This window comes from Centrocercus urophasianus, unplaced genomic scaffold (assembly GCF_019232065.1).
Source record: "Centrocercus urophasianus isolate 14NV4802_14NV808 unplaced genomic scaffold, USGS_Curo_1.0 seq_1286, whole genome shotgun sequence".
Lineage (NCBI taxonomy): Eukaryota > Metazoa > Chordata > Aves > Galliformes > Phasianidae > Centrocercus > Centrocercus urophasianus.
Genome location: NW_024884460.1, coordinates 66,148 through 87,381, shown reverse-complemented (window position 1 = coordinate 87,381; position 21,234 = coordinate 66,148). Strand labels below are relative to the sequence as shown.

Below are 21,234 nucleotides of genomic sequence, written 5' to 3'. Positions count from 1 at the left end.
CCCAATCTATCATATTACCGCATACCTATGTTAAGAACACAAAATTTCAGCAAGTCGCTTACTTTTATAAACACCACAATCAGCGGGACCCAAACACCTTTTCGGAGCAGGTCTCACATCAGACCCCTCTGACTGTGGCAATTCACCGATAATTTGAAAAGTTGCTTCTGCATCAGCCTGCAGCATTTCTGAGACCCGTCTGGCTGCCGGATGGAGGTCAGCAGAGCCCTGCGCTGTAAGCGATGGATGAAGCACAAAGCAACTGTTAACTTCCTTTCTCAGACAGAGCTGAACGACGACCCAGATGCACCCGCAGTCCTTCAGTGACACAACACCTCCTCGGTCCCTAACACCGCGCTTTCCACGTTACAAGCTCGCGCTCCGAGTTGCTGAAGACAATTTTTCATCACATCGTACTTAAATGTTTTACAACATACCGAACCTAGCCTGCCTTATACGCCACCTGCCCAAGGATCAGAAGCTCAGAGCGTGAAAAAACAATTGCTAAATAACTCCAAGCAGCTCCGATCGACAAGCCGACCGCCCAGCTGCGCCGCCGCCCTTCTCTCCTCAGGCGGGGCGGGGGCTCACACCGCACACAGCACGCGGCGCGCCCTCACAGGCCGACACCGCTCTCCTCTCCTCCCCTCCCTCACTTCCGCCCCCTGCGGTTCCCGCCAATCCCGACCGTCGGTGTTGCGTCCCGGCGCCGCGAAGCTCCGCCCTCCCCCGTCGCCGCTCGGAGCGCGGCCGCGCCCGCTGCTCGTGGCGGCCGGCGGTTGGCGGCCCGCGGGCGGCCAATGAGGAGGCGGCAACTCAGAGCAGGCGCTCGGCCGGACGGGGAGGCTGCGGTCGACTCCGAGTCGCGGGGGGTCGGAGCGGGGTTGCGTTGTTTCGCTGTGCGGCGGCGAGATGAGGCGGCGCGGACTGTGGGTGCTGCTGCTGCTGCTGCTGGGGACGGCGCAGCTGGCCGTGCTGATGGCGCAGGAGGACGGCGAAGGTGAGCGGGCGGCGGGAGCTGGGAAGGGCGGAGGCCGCCGGGCGAGTTGGGGCCGCGATCAGTGGGTGCGGGGTCAGTCGGTGAGGCGATCGATCCGAAACTGACGTGAAGCCGAGCTTGTTGTGCGGTGATGTTGGGGCGGAACGTGGGCTGGGACGGTGAATATGCTGAGAGAAAGGCGAGGCTGGAGCTGGTGGGGGGCAGGTCGTGGCCGCTAGTCCTCCGCACGTGGAGGAGAAGGAAGGGAGCGTGCGGTCGGTGTGCCGCAGGAAAGATGGAGGCTGCGTTTGTGAAATGGCCATTTGAAGCACCTGGCGACGTGTGCCTTATCTTCACTCGTGTCTTCGGGAGATGGAGGCCACCTCGCTGTGCTCAGGCTGGGAGATGCTGTAATGCCCTTCTTAAAGGAAACGCGGGCGGAATCTGAACGAGCTGCATCTAAACTTCACTGGCTTTCGTACAGGATCCATTTCACTCGAGGAAAAAAATGGCTAGGCCAGATTTCCAGTAAGTGTTGAAAAGCTCGGTGAAGCCAAGCTTATGGGCTAGTTTCAGAGTAACCCATCATCCTGAGAGGCCTGCCAGTCAGCACCACGTATGTGAAGTTTTAAAACAAGGGTCAGCTTTACTATATTTATTTTTAAATGACGTACTTGTGTAGAGATTTCTGAGAGTATTTTGTTGGAATTTTACTGGAAGACAGGTTCTAGCAAAGCTCTTGCTTCATTGCTTTGACCATTTCCTTTGCATATAGCTTCAAGAAACAAAAATACTTCGTTGCATGCAGCTGCTTTGTTTTCGTGAGCTCTGTTATACAAATATTATCACACTACTTCTGCCGTATCAGGTGTCAGTTGCTCATTCTGTGACAGCTCTCCTAAAAAATATAAATCAGTAATGCTGAATAAATGAAGGGTGCCCCAGCTCCCCTTATCTCCCAGGTAGTTCATGAAAAGCTTCAGCCCTGATGTATTAGAGGTAGCTCAAGTGGCTGTAGGAGTTGGTGGAGTTGTGGATTCCACAGTTCGTGGGCATCCCAGATAGAGGTGCTCTGCTTCAGCAAGGGGCAGACTGGAGTCCTGCTTTTCCATACCTCCTTCCTTTGGGTGGAGCAAGTGCTTGGGTATGTTTGTGCAGCGATCTAAATACATCCCTGTCAAAAAAAAAACTGGTGTTGGCAGACACACAGCTACTTCCAGTGAAAGATACAAAATTACTTCAGCGGCATATATTGGATCTTGTGGTTTAGCCCTTCAGCTGTGCAGAATCTTTGTTGCTTTTCCGTACTCTGAGCATATGGTGCCGCTATGGCGGTGTGCCTTCTCATCAGGGAAGGAAGGTTAGCATTTTGAGCAGAAACAAGAGTAGCAGCCTGGTGGTTAGAATCAGAGCTGCATGAGCAAAATTGACTGACAAATTTTGCTCAGACTTTTTTTGTCAGTGAAAATCAAGTCTGACATGTTTTCAAGCAACTGGCGTGGTACAGCTCTCTGGAAGGGAGTTCAGGCACAGACCAACCTTGAACATCCTGTTGTGAAACATCCCTCAGAACCATGGAGCACTGTTAGTAGAAGTTGTGACTGCTGAACCCCCTGAAAAACTGCCTTTTTCACCATGGTAAATGAATGCCCTGGTAGTTCTCCCTGGAAGCTTAATCCTTTCCTGCAACTGTTCTGATGCAGCAACAGAGAAGCTGTTGTCCAGTTTTAAAGTTTAGCTTCAATCAGATAAAGCAATAGTAGTTGCTGAGAAACTTGATCCAAGCGACTTCTGTTGTGTGAGAAATGATCCCCTGTGATCTCTCACCTCATCAGACATGAATATTTTAGTATCACGCAGAGTTGCACTCAAATTAAAATAAGCATGTCTTCTGCACGAGTGCATTGTTGTGTGAGAGCTTATGAGAGCTTACACACTTATTATCTTTTTTTTTCATGGAAAAATGGTTGCTGCTGTCTAACAATATGTGATGTTTGGTGTCTGTGGTGCCTGTGGTGAGCTTGTTGGTATGGTTTGCTCTTGGCCTGAGAATAGGCTTGGAATTCTTTTTTATTGCTTGTGCCTTCCCAGTGGATATTACATGCTTCTAACGCTTGCATTTCAAATTTCAGGTGAAGTCAGAAGTATTTTCAGCATTCTTGTCCTGGACAAGTAAACTGCATGTACACTGTCTACTGCCTACTGCTGTCAGTCATGTCAACTTAGTCAAAAGCCAACTAAAATGTATATAATATACTGTTTTGAACAAGGAAACTTCAACTTTCATTGTACTTCTTTTAATCCTGGAGCTTACAGTGGTTAAAAGGTCCTTAGTTTCAATGACGTATGGTTTATATTGGGGATAAGGTATTCTCATCACTTGTCCTCTGACAGAAATTTCCTTAGAACCATTCAGTAAGATTTTGCTAGAATTATAGAAGTTTTGACAAAAATCTTTAGAAGACGTGGATAATCAAATGTTAGAGAAACAGTCCCAACTTCCAAGTCAGGGCTGGTTGGTATGTCTTGGCACCAGATATCATGTGTAACCCCTGCTTCTCTAATTTAGCAAGTGTCTTCTCCAAAGGCCTGTTTTGGATTGGTGGTCTTAAGCCAGAGGCTTCCCCTGAAGTTCCTGAGGGCAGTTCTGACTCTGTTTGTTTCCAAAGGGCGCCTCACATCTCCACATATGTTGAGTAGGATTTTTGGGGTGCTGTGTGATGTTGCTGTGATCCTGCACTCGCTCAACAAGTCTGAAATTGGATATCAGCTGTGCCCGTCTTGCCCAAGGAAGCGTATCTGGTGCCCTGCTTTCCCATGATTCAGGAAGACACCAGCATACTTTAGTAGCAAGTGCTGCATAGGTTGGAATACATTAATTCTCACTGTGTCTCTTTTAACTTGCTTTGAAGAGCAAAATATGTACTGAGACTTTGGTGAAGCTAACGGAGGGAGCATGTGTGGAAATGAAATGGGGCAGGTCAAACACCTGAGTCCAGTTACTTTGCAAACCTGGGCAGCTGTCAAATGTGAAGGAGGAATTAACCTGTTTTGATACTTTCTTTTTTCTAACTATGGGGTATACTTAATCTGTTGCTAAGTTGGTAGACTTATTTTAACATTAAACTTCACACAACCTAATCTGTACCGGTTATTGTTTTTTTTTTTTACATTTTTACTTTTCTAGAATCTGTTATGCAAGAAGTTGATGATGAAGAAGAAGAAGATGATGATGATGATTCTGAAGTTAAAGAAGAAAATGGTGTGTTAGTTTTGAATGATGCTAACTTTGACAGCTTTACTGCAGACAAGGACACTGTGCTCCTGGAGTTCTACGCACCATGGTGGGTTTGCAGCCTGTTATACCTCCTTAAGTGCAGTGTGAGATGGGTGCCAGGAGCTTCTTTGGCAATGTGCAATCCTAGAAAGCATGCTTGGGAGGTTGTTGATTTTTGAGGTAGAAATAGTTGCTTGTTTCTACTTTTTTTCCCAGTTGCCTTTATTGGAGTGGTTTTAAGGAGTGAAAAATTCTTGATGGCATTTTTAACACAGCAGTGGGATAATGTGAAAAAGCAGATATTTGGATCATGACTGGTTTTAAAGACTTGTATAGGAGTAGTGCTGTACTGTGATGTTGTCCAGGGCAGGAAATGGTTCTGGAAGTCTCATTGCTCCTGTACCATAAGAGCACTTGTCTGTCACCTCAAGTGTCATAGAGGTCATTCAGTCATAGAATCACCAAGGTTGGAGAAGACTTGCATCGTTTGTGCTGAGGGCTCCTGCGGCAGGGGCAGCACTGTCCTGGCTCTGGCTCTGCTCTGTACCTGTTGGAGAGGAGAGATTATCTCAGAGAGCCCCAGAAAGGCCATGTGATGTGACTTTACAAGCTTGCTCTCTTGTCCCATTGGCGTACCAAGAACTTGTGCACTCATATAAATGGAGAAAGCTTCCCTAGTTAGGAAGTTGTCCTTCAGCAGTTGGAATCTGTGTCTTTGTTGGAAGGATGTTATGATGTGAGGACATTGCTGCCTCGTATTACTAGTTTTAATAGTGCCTTGTGCGCTGCTGTTGTACTGGTGTGCACTGAGTAACAACAGAGTAGTATGGGGCACTGTCATGGATACAAAGATCTTTAGGCAGGATGCATCTCCCCTTGCATTCTCATGGGCAAAAGTAATAGGATTATTAAAGGGAAAAGCAAGAGTAAATGTTTGCAGTCAAGGTGATTATTTTGTGCTAGTGTTTCAGTGGAAGAGGGGGGAATATTTCTTGCTTGAAGTAGATTTGGCTTTTAATTAATACCAGTCTCATCATGCAGGACTCTACCCCTGTTTGGTAGTTGTAGTTTGCTACCATGAAAACTGAACATGAAGCATAGCATAAGGACGTGTAACAACCACAAACTAGTGTATTTTCTTTTTTTTCCTCTACGTTCCCTCCTGCCTATTGAGAGACTAAAGAATACAGGCTGTTACATACTAGTTTCTATCTTTATTTTCCTTTGTCTCCAGTTTATCAAAGTCTGTTCACTTCTCTGTATGCTTTGTATACTGGCCCTGTCGTGCCAGCTTCTTCAGCAGTAGCTTCTGCTCTTCCCAGGGAGTTCTGAGTAGACCAGGTGCTCTGATACTGGAGTGTGTGTGAGGTGAGGATTCATTAAGGCACAATTAATGTCTGGTTCATTTTTCTCTTTAGTTTGAATTTAGGATACCATGTAGAGAAGATGAACCCAAACTAGGGAGAAGCTGAAGTCTTGAGTGAGATGGTATCTGGGGGCAGGGAGGAGAAGCACAGTACAAGGTTTGCAACTTTGTAAAAGTAATTACTAAATTTTTTTTATAGGGCTTTGAAACTTAGAATGGAGAGTGGAAAAATAAAAGGTTGGGGTTTGTACAAACAGTACCTGGCTGTAGTTTTTCTCGCCCTCACACCACCATCATTCCTCCCTATCCCTCTTCCCACCCTCCTCCCCCCTTCCCAGATCTGAAAATATAGCAAGACAAATAATGTTAGGTTGATGATGTGAACATCTGGCAGAAGGCCTTCTGGAAATGCAGAGTAGCAAAAAAACTCCTCTTTGTCTGTCTTGCATTTGTATATCTATATATGTATTCCTTTGACAGGTGTGGGCACTGCAAGCAGTTTGCTCCTGAGTATGAAAAGATAGCCAAAACCCTGAAGGAAAATGACCCTCCTATTCCAGTTGCCAAAATTGATGCTACTGCAGCCACTGTGCTAGCAAGTCGTTTTGATGTCAGTGGGTACCCAACCATTAAAATCCTGAAAAAAGGCCAGCCTGTTGACTACGATGGCTCTCGAACAGAAGATGGTAAGAACTGGTCCTTGCAGTTCTTTGTAACAAAGCAAGGAAGTGTATGATCTTGCTGCTTGAAGGAATTATTATGGAGGGACTTGGATTTCAAGTTCCATTATGTGAAGTAGAATAATATTATGAAGGCTGAAATTTTGCCCAATCTTCTAAAGCCTGTGTGTTCGGGGACAGTGTTGGTAGTGGGTGGTTCTCTTAGTCGTGGAAGACTTCCTGAATAACGGCTTGATTACAGTAGGAGGTATTGTGCTTTTTGAGGGATCGACCTGTAGGAAACAGTAAGTCTGTAAATTGTCAGTGGATGTAAAACCAGATATTTCTCACTTAATGAATGTGTCCAGCTTCATTACAGTCAGAAGGAAAAATTGCCTTTTCTGTCCGCTGAGAATGAAATTCGTGTCATAATTTCTAAATAATTAATGTAATAATATGATATCTATTGTTGCATTTGATATACTACAGAAATGATAGTGCAAACTTTGTAACTGAGCTATTGAACTGTTTTTCAGCAATTGTAGCCAAAGTCAAGGAGATTTCTGACCCCAGTTGGACCCCTCCACCAGAAGCTACTCTTGTATTGACCCAGGATAATTTTGACGATGTTGTGAAAGATGCTGACATAATTCTGGTGGAATTCTATGCTCCATGGTAAGCAAGAAGGCAGTTGCTTCTGCTTTCCTAGCACACCTGTTCTGAATACACTTGGTGAAGCTGTTTTGCTATTATGCCTCTTCTGAATCTTCTGAAAAGGCTTGCAGCTTATCCAGTGCAGAGGTAGAAGGTAGCTAGCAGGACCTGGCTTATTAAAACTGCCCTCCACCCTCCAACTTCCTTAGGTGTGGGCACTGCAAAAGGCTTGCTCCAGAATATGAGAAGGCCGCCCAAGAGCTCAGCAAGCGCACACCTCCCATTCCTCTGGCTAAGGTCGATGCCACTGCTGAGACTGAGCTTGCAAAGAAGTTTGATGTTACTGGCTATCCAACTCTGAAAATCTTTCGCAAAGGCAAACCTTATGACTACAGCGGTCCACGAGAGAAATACGGTACTGTGACTCTTCGTCTTCTTAAAGGCTTGACTACAAATGTAGAGCATACACACGTGTCCATAAGAGTAGCATGGGGAAGGTGAAAAAACATGGTCTTGTACCCTCATATCCCATCAGTATAAAGCTGTGTCATCTCTGTAACATCACCCCATGCTCCTTAACAAGCTCCTTTAATATAAAAATAATTTAAATATGCAAGCAAGCGGTAGGACTAAATGGGCAGCCATTAGTTGCACTTGAGTGCCCTATAAGGGCTGGTGAAGTGTTCATACTAGCTTGTATCAATACTAGCTTGCAGAAACATTAGGAATAACCAAGTGGAATACTGCCTCATAGCGGGGTCATGAGATGGTGAAGGATCTAAAATTTCAGAAAGGTGGGTTACTTGAAAGGTCAGCTGACATACCTGGAATTCCTGAAACCGACCTAAAAGAGAATACCCAGAACTGGAGCACTTGAAGACTATGACCATTTTCTTGATCACTTTGTTGGTTATTTTGCAAAGATTGCACAGAAATGAAGGTGTCAATGTGAAATATACTATTATGTTTTTCTGTAGAGGAAGTGCCTGAACCTTTCAGTTCAATAAATATTTATGCAACTTCTTGGATGTGGGTTTGTCTAACAGGTATTGTTGACTACATGATTGAACAGGCTGGTCCTCCATCTAAGCAGATTCAGGCTATGAAGCAGGTACAGGAATTTCTGAAGGATGGAGATGATGTCATTATCATTGGTGTTTTTAGTGGAGAAACTGATGAAGCCTATCAGCTCTATCAGGAAGCAGGTAATGCATGGTTTAAAATACTAGAAGTGTGATTTGTTGAGCCTTGTTGCTCAAGGCTTTGGGCAGGGGAAGTTCCCTTATTTATTCTCTGAATTCAGGGAGTTTAAAAAGGGAAGAGAGAGACTCTAGGGTGATATTCCACTTCTACTGAAGGGGGAAAAGCCCTCGCACTAGATCTTGTGCATGTAACTGAAGTCACAGTAAGTAAGTCACAGGGAATAATATACTCTTGATGTGGGGTCTCCAAAAATATGTGACCTAGAGAGATGGGAACACTCTGCTGAAGAGCAGATCAAAATGTCTTGCTAGGTATACCATATGATTTTGCTAGTTTTATACTTGACCATTCCAAAGGCTAGACTCTGCTGAACTTGTTCAGGCTGGGGGAACTTGAAGGAAAGATCATTATTTATCTCTGAATGACTTTATCTTGGCAGTGCTTATTCTTAAAAATTGTTGGTCAGGTAAAGCGCTCTTTCACGTGTCACTGGTGTGTGCTTCCAGAGAAAAGCACTGGAACTGCCCTCTAATCAATGTCTGTGTCTCATGTGATTGAACTGCATGCAGCCTTGCTTTCTGTCTGATCATTCAGAGTAGTAAGGGCAAATTCTCTTTCTGTGGTTGCTTGCTTCTGACGTTGTTTTCATCTGGATGCTCCAGCATGGAAAGACACAAAACTGTCTCCCAGGTAGCCCCGAAAGAAATGGATTGATTGGGTGCCTTCCAGAGTTCCTTTCCAGCTCTACTCTTATTTGGAGGGAAGCCTAGAATAGGTGACTGAAAAAAGCAGCTGCTTCACTGTGTGTTTTGGAAGCTGTTCAGTACTTTTAAATACTTATTCTAAACCATCAAGTAGATAAGCAGTTGAATAGCATTCAACTAGTGCTTCTCAAAGTGTGTTTTCTCACTCTGTTTGGTGGCGAGAGGTGTTCTCTAAGGCCCAGAGTTGTTCCATGCCTGCGTGAGTGACTGTCCTTGCAGTAACAAGATTTAGGTTGAAAGCCATCAATTCGGTTCTTGGTGACTTTTCATTCTCCTTAATTTTAATCTTTTAGCTAACAGTTTAAGAGAAGATTACAAGTTCCATCACACCTTCAGCAACGAGATTGCAAAGCTATTGAAAGTATCTCCTGGAAAGCTGGTTGTCATGCAGCCGGAAAAGTTTCAATCAAAGCATGAATCCAAGATGTATGTTTTGGATCTTAAAGTGAGTGAGAATATGATGCAGGCATTGCTTATAACGTATCCCTTCCTTATTCATGTGTGCACCGATGCTGGTTTCCAGTACTGTGTAACAGAATCAGCACTTACATGATGTCTTGTCCCCGTTTTTTTTGAAGCAGTATTCTACAGATGGATCAGAGATCAAAGAGCACGTAGTGAAACATGCTTTGCCTCTAGTTGGCCATCGCAAGCCTTCCAATGATGCTAAAAGATATGCGAAGCGTCCCCTAGTGGTTGTCTATTACACTGTTGACTTCAGTTTTGACTATCGTGTTGGTAAGTCAAGTTCCCTGTTCATCAGTTTTAAAAGGAAATGAGTAATAAGTAACTAGAAATTACTAATCCTGCTGCATTCTGGTTCTTCAGCTACCCAGTACTGGAGAGGCAAAGTCCTAGAGGTAGCCAAGGACTTCCCTGAGTATGTGTTTGCTGTTTCTGATGAGGAGGATTATTCTTCTGAAATAAAAGATCTAGGTCTGCTTGAGAGTGGAGAGGATGTAAATGTTGCCATTCTGGATGAAGGTGGCAAGAAATATGCCATGGAGCCAGAAGAGTTTGACTCTGATGCCCTCAGACAGTTTGTGCTGGCATTCAAAAAAGGTAAAGGATTGTTTTCCTTTTACTTTTTTTCTTTCTTTTCTTTCTAAAGAGCCATTTGCTTCGCTTTTTCCTTCAGTGGATATTCTTCTGATATTCACATGAAATTCATGGCTGCAGTGAAATCATATGTGAAGTCTTATAATGCTTTATGACTTAAATCTTACTGGGTGTTCATTGCCTTCCCCCTCCTCCCTTTTTATTGTTAACGAACTTTGCTGTTTAAGCTGTGCGGTGGCATCTAGCAATATTTTAACAGCTGATGTGTTTGGTAAGCCTAAAATGTTCTCGCAGCTTTGAAGTGCCAGGTGATTGTTGGCATTCGTGGCAAGTGTAATATATATAAATCCCTTTCAAGCACATTATGGCTGGATACTTGTGAGCAGAGGGAGAAAGCTTCGAGGGTGCTGTGAAACAACTTGTCCCTGCTTCACGAGATCGCTGTGCTAAATGTCATCAGCAAGCTAGGCAGTGTTTCCTGCAGAGGTGAAATTGATGACTAGTGCAGTGCTTTTCTTTGGTGTGAAGATGTATTCTTACCCTGTTTTTCATAGTGGAAATACGACGGTTGCTCTTACTGTAGTTAACAATGGTGTGTGTTATCCTTTCTCCTAGGAAAACTGAAGCCTATTGTGAAGTCGCAGCCGGTGCCAAAAAATAACAAAGGGCCTGTGAAAGTAGTAGTGGGTAAAACTTTTGATGCCGTAGTAATGGATCCAAAGAGTGATGTTCTCATAGAGTTCTATGCCCCGTGGTGTGGACACTGCAAGAAACTAGAACCGGTGTATGCTGAGCTAGGCAAAAAATACAAGCATGAGAAAAATCTAGTCATAGCCAAGATGGATGCGACTGCCAACGATGTGACAAATGATCACTACAAAGTGGAAGGATTCCCTACCATCTACTTTGCTCCAAGGGACAAGAAGAACAATCCTATTAAATTTGAAGGCGGTGACAGAGATCTAGAGCATCTGAGTAAATTTATAGAGGAGCATGCTACAAAACTCTCTAGAACAAAAGAAGAGCTTTAGAAAAGATGAGGGCGATAAAGAATTCTTTGTACGTTGTAGTTTAAAGAAAGTTACTGACAAAACTTCAATGAGAGAAGAATTCAGCAGCTTGAACAAGGAAATTCTTGAGCAGTAAAGTAATTGCAATATCTTTTTTTGTATTACGGAAAAAATTCTGGACACTGAACTTTGATACAATTGTCTTGTTTGTTATAGTTTTGATCTATGGAGATAAAATACATCATTTATTTTTTGTGACTATGTTGAGCTTGATTCTTCTTGATTCCTATACATCTGTTTTTCTTTTTTTTTTCTTTTTCTTTCTTTTTTTTTGAAGTTAAAAGAAAGTACCAAAAAGAGAACCAAATCCTTCTGCCAAATAGATTTGTCTTATTTGTTGGTCAGGTTATTTTGGCGGGCTTGGGGGGCTAGCCAAGCTTTCTCTTGCTATGTTTCTGTGTATCTATCCCAGTGACTATTACTGTATTCAGTGCTGAGAGTAAGAAAGGGTCGTGGGTTTTTTTTGTTTGTTTTGTTTTAAGTGTGGATAAACTATTAAATCCTACTTAGATAAGACAAAGTGAATTGCTGATTAAATACATTCTAGGCTTTGTCTGCTTTTGCTTTGTGCATCTCTGAGGAAAGGGTGATACTATAATACCATTTTTTTTCTAATTGAATTCCAGTTCCAAGTTCACATTAACTAATTTATATATGTAGTCTTCTCAAAAATAATGTCTACGGAGCTAGTGTTTGGATTTTGCCAGATCTATGCATTGATGTCTTCTTTTTCAGAGGGGAAATGTTTGCTGGTGATTCTTAAGGAAAACAGGCTGAGACCTTCTCACCGACCCCTGGAAAACACCACTTGTCATCTTTTTCACTGTGGCAAAGGCTTTCCTCTACTGTCCCAAAACATGCAGGTTAATAGTAAGCTTAGACAGTGCTTCATCTTTAAGACTCAGGCCGAATGTGTTGTCTTCATATCATTTGCTGTTTCTGTTTAAGTTTTTCTGTAGAGCCTTCAAAAGCCATGGTCTTTGCTGAGCGTCTCTGCATTGGCAACAGGTCGGATTTAGCTGAGCATTCGCTGATGTTAGGGATAATGTTTTCAGCTTTGAAGAATGTATATAAGTGTAATAACGCAGTCTGTCCAGCGTCTGCCAGTTGTTATCAGTATTGCAAAGAAGTAAAAACAGACTTCCTACATCTGTTTTCAAACAGTTCTGTTTCTGTCCTGAAGCAGATACCTTGCCTTTAGGAAGCTAGATTGCACTTGTTCTTGCAATACTTTAGTTACAGGCTAGTTACAGTGCAGAGATTTTTTCCACAGCAGATGCCTGACCAAGAGAGCAGGGATAAATATAGAATGTTTAGAAGGGAGGGGAAAAAGTCCCTTTCTGGTGATGAGTATTACAACTAGGACCAATTTCTTGGGACTGCGTCAAAGCTGACGGATTCCCGCCTCTTTCTTTAGCTGCAAACTTACTGCTGGTGCTGTGCTGCTGCTGTGTATCTTTGCATCCCATAGGAGGTGGTGTGGGCAGAAGCCACCACAGGTTGAAACAAAGCTCACCAGCCTGTAGAAAGTCTTTGCAGCAAAGCAAGGTGTGCTGGCACAGTGCTCCTCGCTTTTCTTAACTTCTGCATCTGGAGGCATCCAGGGTCACAGTTATTTCAAGGCCTAAATTTTTTTTCTGGGATGGCAAAGCTTAAGCCAGAGCTGCATCTCAGAGGGATAAACCTAGCTGTAGTATTACTAATTTAATTTCTATGTGGCTGTGAGCTGAAAGAGCAGGCGCTGTTATCACTGTTTTGGGTTCTAAGTATCAGGGAGGATGAGGAATTCTTTTCCTTACACTTGTGTCATTTGGCTGTATTTACTACAAGTGTTTGTGCTACCTTCTATTTATCTTGACTGCTTTTCAGTACAATAGAGAATAGTGTTGTCCCTTGACTTTGAGAACAGTCACCGGAAAGCAAACTGATTTCCTGTATGGGATCCCCTGCTGTCAATAACAGACTTTGTGATACTCAGTCCTGTGCCAGTGGTCCTACTGGGATGGCTTCGTTATTAGGCCCCTGCTGTATAAAACCATCTATGTGAGGAGTGATTTTTTTTTTAAATTATTTTTATTTCTATGTGTTCCATGTCTTTTAAGGAGTATGAGTCATACCATCTCTTGGAGTTTTTATCAAAGGTGTTATGCTTGCCTGCTTCTCATTTTCTAGCGCATTAGGATGCTTTCCTTATCTACAGTAAGGTATTACCTGCATACCAGTGATCATTTTTGATGCTACCCCTTTTATAGAAGGGGGGAAAAAAACACATGCAGTGCAGAAAAGGAAGAGGGACTGTCACAGGGCTCATCTGCTCTTATCCATGACAACGCGAACATATGGTGCCATCCTGGGTTGTAGTTACAAGTGAAGCTACAACAACTCCAGGCTTCATCACTGGCTTTTGTACTAGTAACAGTTCTCAGATAGGCTCCAAGGAGCTTGGCCTTGTGTAAATTTCTTCCAGTGTGCTCATGCCTACAGCTTAGAGAGAACAGAAATTGACCTGTAACCTAGTACAGTTCAGAGCTGAGTGTTCAGGGCAAGAACAAGGACAAGGGTGTGCAGCAACATCAGCATAGCCAGTGCTTTATAATGTTTTAGTATCTATGCCAATTAAAGCAGTAAGTACTGGCCTGGGGTATTGATATTGTGTTAAATGCTAGCTTTTTTTAGTACTGAGGACTACAGTGGGATACGTCTCTGCAATGTTATTATATGGTTTCTGTTTCAAATAATTCTGTTATTATAAACTGCTCATTATGGTGATGTGGGGATGGACCAAGATCTGACTGGTAGCAAGCAAGGCACTGCAGAGCAGAAAACTGGTCTGCAAAGACTATCTTTGCTCTTACAAGGCATCAGGCTCCTGGAAAGTGAAATGTGAGTTGGTGTGTATGATAAAGGGCTAAAGGCTCCTCAGAAAGTAGCATTAGCCTAGCAGTCAGATTTCTGCCCAAGCTGTCAGGAAAGGACAGAAGCCACTGTGAGCTACCTGTGCTCCAGAATGCTTTTTGGTTACGGATCAGAGGACTGTGTTCTGCAGCCTGGGGAGTGATTGCATCAAGTTTCATGTAAGCAGGTATGCAACCCACTTTATTAAACTGATACAAGGCCATGTGGTTGTTAAGGCTTTAGCTTGATGTACTCAAATTGTTTATCTCCCTTTTTGGTGCAGAGTGGTGATCTGTGAGCAACCCTAGCTGAAGGCACTGCAATACTATAGTGCCTTGCCCCTGTTGCCAGGTATTTCTGGGACATGAAGTATGAGGTGTGGGCTGTTGCATGGATCACTGCACATCTCAGTGGCCTCAGGGACTTTTCCTGGTGCTTTCTGAACCTGTAGGAGGCTGCAGGAAGCCACAAGCAGAAGAAAACTGGGCACACACAACCTTGTGAGTGTCCAGAATCTCACAGCACACAAGGCAGCTCTTCCAACAGCAACAGTCACTTGGCTCTGAAGCAACTGCTTTAGACACTGCTGTGCCTACTTTCAGAGACCAGAGCCACAGACTGCTGTCACTTCAACATCGATGCTCAAGTGTGCCAGGAGGTGGTCTGTGTGGCCGCCCTGGGCTTTGTATGGTAGCTTCTGGGGCAAATTTCTTGGTGGGAGCTGGGGTGGGACCGCCCGTGTTGGGACGTACTTGCATTGGGAAGGATGCAGCCATCCCAGTTTCTACCCTGCGTGTAGGGAGAAGGAGGGTTTCTGTATGAATTACCACAAATCTGCACATCAGCAAGACGGAAGGTTCCCTTTCAGAAAAATGCTGTTCATTCGAATCCTAACCTGTATGTCCTTGATATAATTTAAAAAAAAAAAAAAAAAAAAAAAAAGGTGGAGGACATGCAGCTTCATTTAACACAAACATGCAAAAACTCTTTTCACTATCTGTAACTGTCTTCTGATGGATTTCATTATGCAGCCTTCATGCGTGAAAGCTGATTCCTGTCGACCTGCTCTTCATTAATGTGCTGTTTGCTTTATCTAAGCTACATAACCTTCCTGAAATTCAGTGTCTTTTGCCTTACATTAGAGGGGAGTTATTCTGCAGTACAGCCTAGCAAATTGCTGCTGAAAGTGATAGAAGCAGTGGAAAAGAAAATGCTGCAGAAGATGCACTCAAAGAAAAAGAAAAATGGTAACCCAGATTTCCATAAGGGCAGAGAAATCAAGACTAGATGGGATCATTTACTATTTATTTTAGTTGCTTTGTATAGCAGGCCAAATTCCCAGCTGTTAATCGAGCCTAATAACTTGCAATTAAGCTATGCATCTGTTTTTTTTTGTTTGTTTGTTTTTGTTTGTTTGTTTTTTGAAGTGACAGAATCATAGAGCTTTGGTTAAATGCTTGTGCTACACTAATTTAAATATGAAATCTGGATCACGTTGTGAAAGTGGCGCTGTTATGAATAAGGAAGGCAACTTTGTGTCCACCTGTGGGGTGACACTTCTGCCTCTACCTAAAAAATGGTCTTCACGGGAGGCCTAGAAGCAGTCGGCCTTCAGTAGCGTTGAAGATCCTTCCAACAACTCTGAAGGAGAAATAACAAAGCCTGTAACTATGGCAGCAAACTCAGGCGGTATTTATTGTTCTAGGCAGACCACTGGAATGCAGTAGCTGTGCTGATCCACCTCCCGTCGTTCGAGGGATCATCTCAGCGCCCAATTCACACAAAGCTGCTGTTAAATCTTCACATACAGAAGTCACTGTTCAAACGAAAATGAGCTGACAAGGGTGTGGTTATGGTCTGCCCCTCCTCGCTCTGCCGTTTTCATGCAGTCTCTGTAGTGGAAATGTCCGTTCCTTGTAGGAGCAGTGATCCGTTCCTGTCTTTGCCGGGATCCGATCCCCAGCTGAATGCTGTGCCCCGCAAAGCCTGAGGTTAAGGTTTGTGCCAACCGGCCTCCTGCCAAAGAGATTTGATGACAGACAATGAATTGCCCACTTACATATCTTATATACTTAGTATATTATATATATACTATATATACTTAAATATCACTTATTTCCTACTTTCCTCCTGGTCGGAGTATACTTGGATAAGGCATTCTGAACAGCAACTCATAGGGAAATAACTCTATGCCTCCCTACGTTTTGCACTGATTTGTGCCAGGGTCAAGGCTAAAGGTAGCGCTCTGACCCAAGGGAAGCAAGTTTCTGTTACTAGTTTCAGAAAACGTTTCCTTGTTTCCCCATTCATTCACCACTCCTTTCCTGAACTTGGAGGGTGCAGAGGGTGGTGTACAAGTCCTATTGTATCCCTAGAGCAGTTCTGGTTCCCCACAGCGCCTTCCCCGTGAAGTGAGCTCCTCTGTCTGAATCTGTTGCCTTTTTTATCTCATACCTGAGAATGATTTGTTCCAGGAATATCTTTATGACGTACCTGAAAGTCACCAAGGCCACAGGAAATGCTTCCAGCCATCCTAGAGGCTGGTATGCTGTCACTAGTAGGTATTTAAGTCATCCAGCCTTGGGCACCTCACTAAAATCTATCTGACATTGCTGGAAAGGTCACACTGCCCAGGGTTGGCCTCCTTTTGCTATTTGCTTTGTTTATTACCTACTTTAGCACATCATAGTGTCTTGTTTTGCTGGGGCAATTAGCCTTATGGTAGCAAAGGTTTTCCTAAAGGCTCCCTTTAATCCCCTGGAGTCCCAGCAGCTTCCCTCGTGGCTTCAAAACTTGTAGGGTAGGCCGATGACTTTGTAGCCACTGTTTGCTGTCGTCTGTAAATCAGCTATTCTTTTTCTCCATCCCCACTACTTTTAATTATTTCTGACTCCTCTGGCAGGAAACACGTTTTATCTAGCAGCAGCTGAGCTATTAGGAGCAAAGGGAAGATTTTAGATACTTCAGGCAGAAGTGCCCTGCCACTTCTTCATCTGTCAATAATCACCCAGATTACTCCTAATGTCTTCTGAAAATCCTGCCTGATGTCCCCTGACAAGTATTATAGTGGTAGATTCACCCTCTTCAATAGGCAAGTAATTAAGTACTCATTGGCTATTGCTTTCCTTTGCACTTTAACAACCCCCTTATCTTTAGGTGCCATTTGGCTTCCACTCCTTAAAAACGAATAAAACAATTTGACTGTTGTGGTTTAATCTAGCAGGTGGCCCAGCACCACACATTCATCTGCCCACTCCTCCTCTTTCCTGGTGTGGTGGGAAAGATCATCGGAGGAAAAAACTGAGAATTCGTGTGTTGAGACAAAATTAGGCAGAAAAAATGACTGATGCCCAGCTAGGCCCCTAACAGTGGAGAGATGAAGTCCCACCTCCTTAAGAACTGCTTCCCCATGATGTCACAGAGTGTGAAATACCCCTTTTGCCAGTCTTAGTCAGTTGTTTTAATTCTGTTCTCTCTCAGCTCCTTGGTGTGAGTGGCCTGGGCTCCGTGTGACACTGCCTACAAGCATCAGTGTGTTACCAACACTGCTTATCTCCTAGAAACAAAACATATCATCATACTAGACAGGCTGAAGAAAATTGTTCCATCCCTGCTGAAACTAAGACAGACTCCTAAATCTGAGCTGAATACAGAAAATTTATGATCAAACAAATGGCCAGATAAGCCTGCTCTCTTCACAGGCAAGTTTTAGTTTAACTGTTATAAAACAGACCAGGCCTATTTTCCTGCAATTCCAAGGGATCACCACACTTGGGTACCTTGTTCTTCTTCCTCTAAGCTTAATTAATCATGGCCCTGTTGGAAATATCCAAGTAATGTTGTCAGGACGGTATCTCTGATAAAGCAGAATTTATTCGCGATTGCAATGGCGGCGTGCCGCAAGCAGGAGCGCCTATGGACACAACATGACAGCCTTTATACCCTGTTTTCTCCCCCTTGCCTCCCCCCTCCCCTGTTTCCCCAATGGCTGGGTACTCCAGGTTCACAACCTTACAGAAGGTTTACATTTGCTATTTACTTGTTAATTTATTTGTTACCTGGTGCCAGTCAGCAGCCATCCTGTTGTTTCCAAGATGTCTCGGTGCTCTCCTTGTCCTATTGATATGGTGATTTTCTTTAAAGTCTTCGTTAAACAAAGAGCACTGGGGATGATGTCAGGCCTTCCCAATGTCTCTTCAGGCGCTTCCTCGGGCATGCCATGGCTGTTCTCTGGTTTGATCTCGTGCAGGATATTCTTGCAGTGTGTGTGACAAAATACACATCTATACACCTCTATACAGAGTGTGCGTGCCCGGGAAGGTTCGTCTAGAGGATAAGTGCTGTAAACTTATCAGAGATCTTCCCCAAGTTAAGTAGAGGGACTCCCAAAAAGAGCTATGATAGCGGACATCATGAAATAAGAAAATATTATCCAATTCTAATGCAGAAACAACATTTGATTCCCACAGCCCCAGTATACAAAAGGTACTAAATAAAATGAGTTCATTATGCGGACGACCTGCATCACCAAGTACTGCATCTGCTTCAGCTCTGTGACCCTCAGCCTCCAGCCTCACCGCAACCAGGGGCTCAGCTGGGAGTGACTCCCCGGTGCCCTGGTTGCTAACTTTGAGGCACGACGTTCGCTAGGTCTGGAGCCGCAGCCTTAGCCCGTGAGCATTCCTCTGGTTAATGCCCACGTCTTTACATCCGGCACGGTGATCTTCCACCAAACACAGACTTCCACGGGAGGGTCCTCTGCCTCTTCTCCCCATCCTACTGTCCCTTTCTCCAGCGTTTCAACGCACATCCTGAAGGAGATTTATTCAAAAATCCCCCCTTCCAACAAAGGTGTTATTACCCGGTATAGAACAACAAAATGGTGTCACAAAACACGAAAGCAACTTTCTATTTCCATTTTCACAATCATTTGAAAGAAAGGCTCAACCTTTTGTTTTCCTTTGGCACAAATTGCTGACAGGAAATTTGTTCACAGGTCTTTTCAACTATTTAACGTGCAATGCATTTCCCCTGCATGAACTAGGAATTCTGCCTCATTACTCTGCGTTTTCTCCTGCTCGACCTCGGGGGACACCTGAAACCTCTTCTGAATGGAAGAAATCGATGCTCAGAAACTTAACAGCAAAGCTTTGTTAGCATTAAGCAAGGTATCCTTCAATGGCAGCAGTGAGGTAGGATTGAGATAACTCTCCAAGAATGCTCCACCAGTTGATCGCTCGTAAACAGGTGTTATTTTCACATGTATTACATATTCTTTGCATTCCCAAATTCATTATCCTATCCACTCCCCATGACTGCCTAACAGACAGCCTTATTCGGCAAACTCCGATGCCATCCGGCATCCCTCTAGCGCCGTGATGGTCCATCGTTAGTCCCTGGGGTGCTTTACTGCCTCTCTTGTCCCAGGGACATCTGTGGAATGCAAGGACAGTCGGTGAAGTCTCTGCACACAGATAAGGAAGACAAAGGGCTTGATGCTGTCTGCCACATTTTAGGCGTTCCCTTGTTGTTTCTTTGGCCTTGTTAAATCAGAACAGCCTTACAGTATATCTCCCCATCTAAAATCGCAATCCTCCACCACATCTAAAGACTACTGCGTTGTTTTAAGCAAGCAGTAAGAGATGTTTTGTGTAATTACTTCTCCAAATCACTTTCATTACCTTCAAGTCACTTACTTGAAAGAGGTAATTCAGCTCCGAAAATTCCCCCCTCCTGCCCCCAACACCCCCCTAATTTCCCCTTATTTCTTCTTCTATTATTTGACACCACCTACAATTCATCACCTCAGCTACCTTATCTGGAGGGGGTTAGATTTCCAATTTTCAGTTTCCCAAAATTTCCTGGTGTAGCCCAAACCATGGGGTCAACTTCTGCGTCTGCTTTTTCTGATAATTTGTGCAGGGTTGCTATAGTACCAGATTTGCTTTATCTCTTGGTTATATTAATTTGCATTCCCAATTTAGTCAGTAAATCTCCTCCCAGTAAATTACAATCACAATTTGGTATGTACCAAAACTTGTGCATCTTACATTTATCTCCCACATCGATTAGCAGTGGTTGAAGGAGGTGTAGCCTTTCATCTTTCCCAGTGACTCCTTGAATTACTGAAGATGCTGTCCTTCTCTTCACTGGACTTTGTCCTGACCAGGGGCTCCCTTGAGACTGGCTTGTCTCTGCGGACAGCTTCTCAAACAGTGCCCTCTTTCTCTGCATCCCAACATTGATCCCTTCCTGGCTTAGGGCAGGGAGATTCCTGTCTTGTTACGGGATATGCAGCTCCCCCTCCACTCAGGGATCGCCTGAACCCTTTCCAACCCTTCCCTCCCTTCCTCAAGGTCTTACAGGTCCCTGCACCCCTCCCCAAGGAGGCTGAAGTGAGCAATCACTCTAGCCCTTGTTTTTACATTTTTCCTCATCCTTTCTCTTGTCTCTGGCTGTTCCAGAACTTAGTCAACATTAAAAGGTTATCTGAGGGTATCAAAGAGTCATCACCCTCCTTGCTGAGATTCCTTTCCTCGACTTACTGCTGCACACCCTCGAGTGCCCTTCCCTTTTTACTCTCCCCGGCCACTATTTCTACTCACCGATGAGATTTCTTCACAGAGTGTCCAGCTCCTCCATTACCTTCCTTCATCTTTCTTTACAGTCTTCCTAGTGTGAGAATCAAGTGTTGTTTCTGCATTAGAATTGTATAATATTATTTTTATTTTATGATCTCCGCTATCATAGTTCTTTTTGGGAGTCCCTCTACTTAACTTGGGGAAGATCTCTGATAAGTTTACATCGCTTATCGTATAGACGAACCTTCCCAGGAACGCATACTCTGTATGTAGGTGTATATATGTATATTTTGCCACATACACTGCAAGAATATCCTGCATGAGAGCAAACCAGAGAACAAGCCATGGCATGCCCGAGGAAGCGCCTGAAGAGACATTGGGAAGGCCTGACATCATCCACCAGTGCTCTTTGTTTAACGATGATGACTTTAAAGAAAATCACCATATCAATAGGACAAGGAGAGCACCGAGACATCTTGGAAACAACAGGATGGCTGCTGACTGGCACCAGGTAACAAATAAATTAACAAGTAAATAGCAAATGTAAACCTTCTGTAAGGTTGTGAACCTGGAGTACCCAGCCATTGGGGAAACAGGGGAGGGGGGAAGTAAGGGGGAGAAAACAGGGTATAAAGGCTGTCATGTTGTGTCCATAGGCGCGCTCCTACTTGTGGGACGCCCGCCATTGCAATCGCGAATAAATTCTGCTTTATCAGAGATACCGTCC

At 43.9% G+C, this 21,234-nt stretch overlaps 1 protein-coding gene across 2 annotated transcripts; it reads left to right on the top strand.

Annotated features, from left to right (window-relative positions):
• The first annotated feature begins 859 nt into the window (after positions 1 to 859).
• PDIA4 (protein disulfide isomerase family A member 4) lies at positions 860 to 11,229 on the top strand. Of its 2 annotated transcripts, none has more exons than XM_042811355.1 (10): positions 860 to 1,000; positions 4,167 to 4,323; positions 6,103 to 6,308; positions 6,818 to 6,956; positions 7,145 to 7,350; positions 7,982 to 8,140; positions 9,196 to 9,347; positions 9,481 to 9,640; positions 9,731 to 9,964; positions 10,577 to 11,229. In XM_042811355.1, the coding sequence occupies exons 1-10, from the start codon at positions 913 to 915 to the stop codon at positions 10,990 to 10,992; spliced, it is 1,917 nt and encodes a 638-aa protein (XP_042667289.1). In that variant the 5' UTR covers positions 860 to 912; the 3' UTR covers positions 10,993 to 11,229. The 2 variants fall into 2 exon arrangements, with proteins under 2 accessions (XP_042667289.1, XP_042667290.1); XM_042811356.1 differs by having other exon boundaries at positions 862 to 1,000; positions 9,484 to 9,640.
• The last annotated feature ends 10,005 nt before the right edge of the window (positions 11,230 to 21,234 follow it).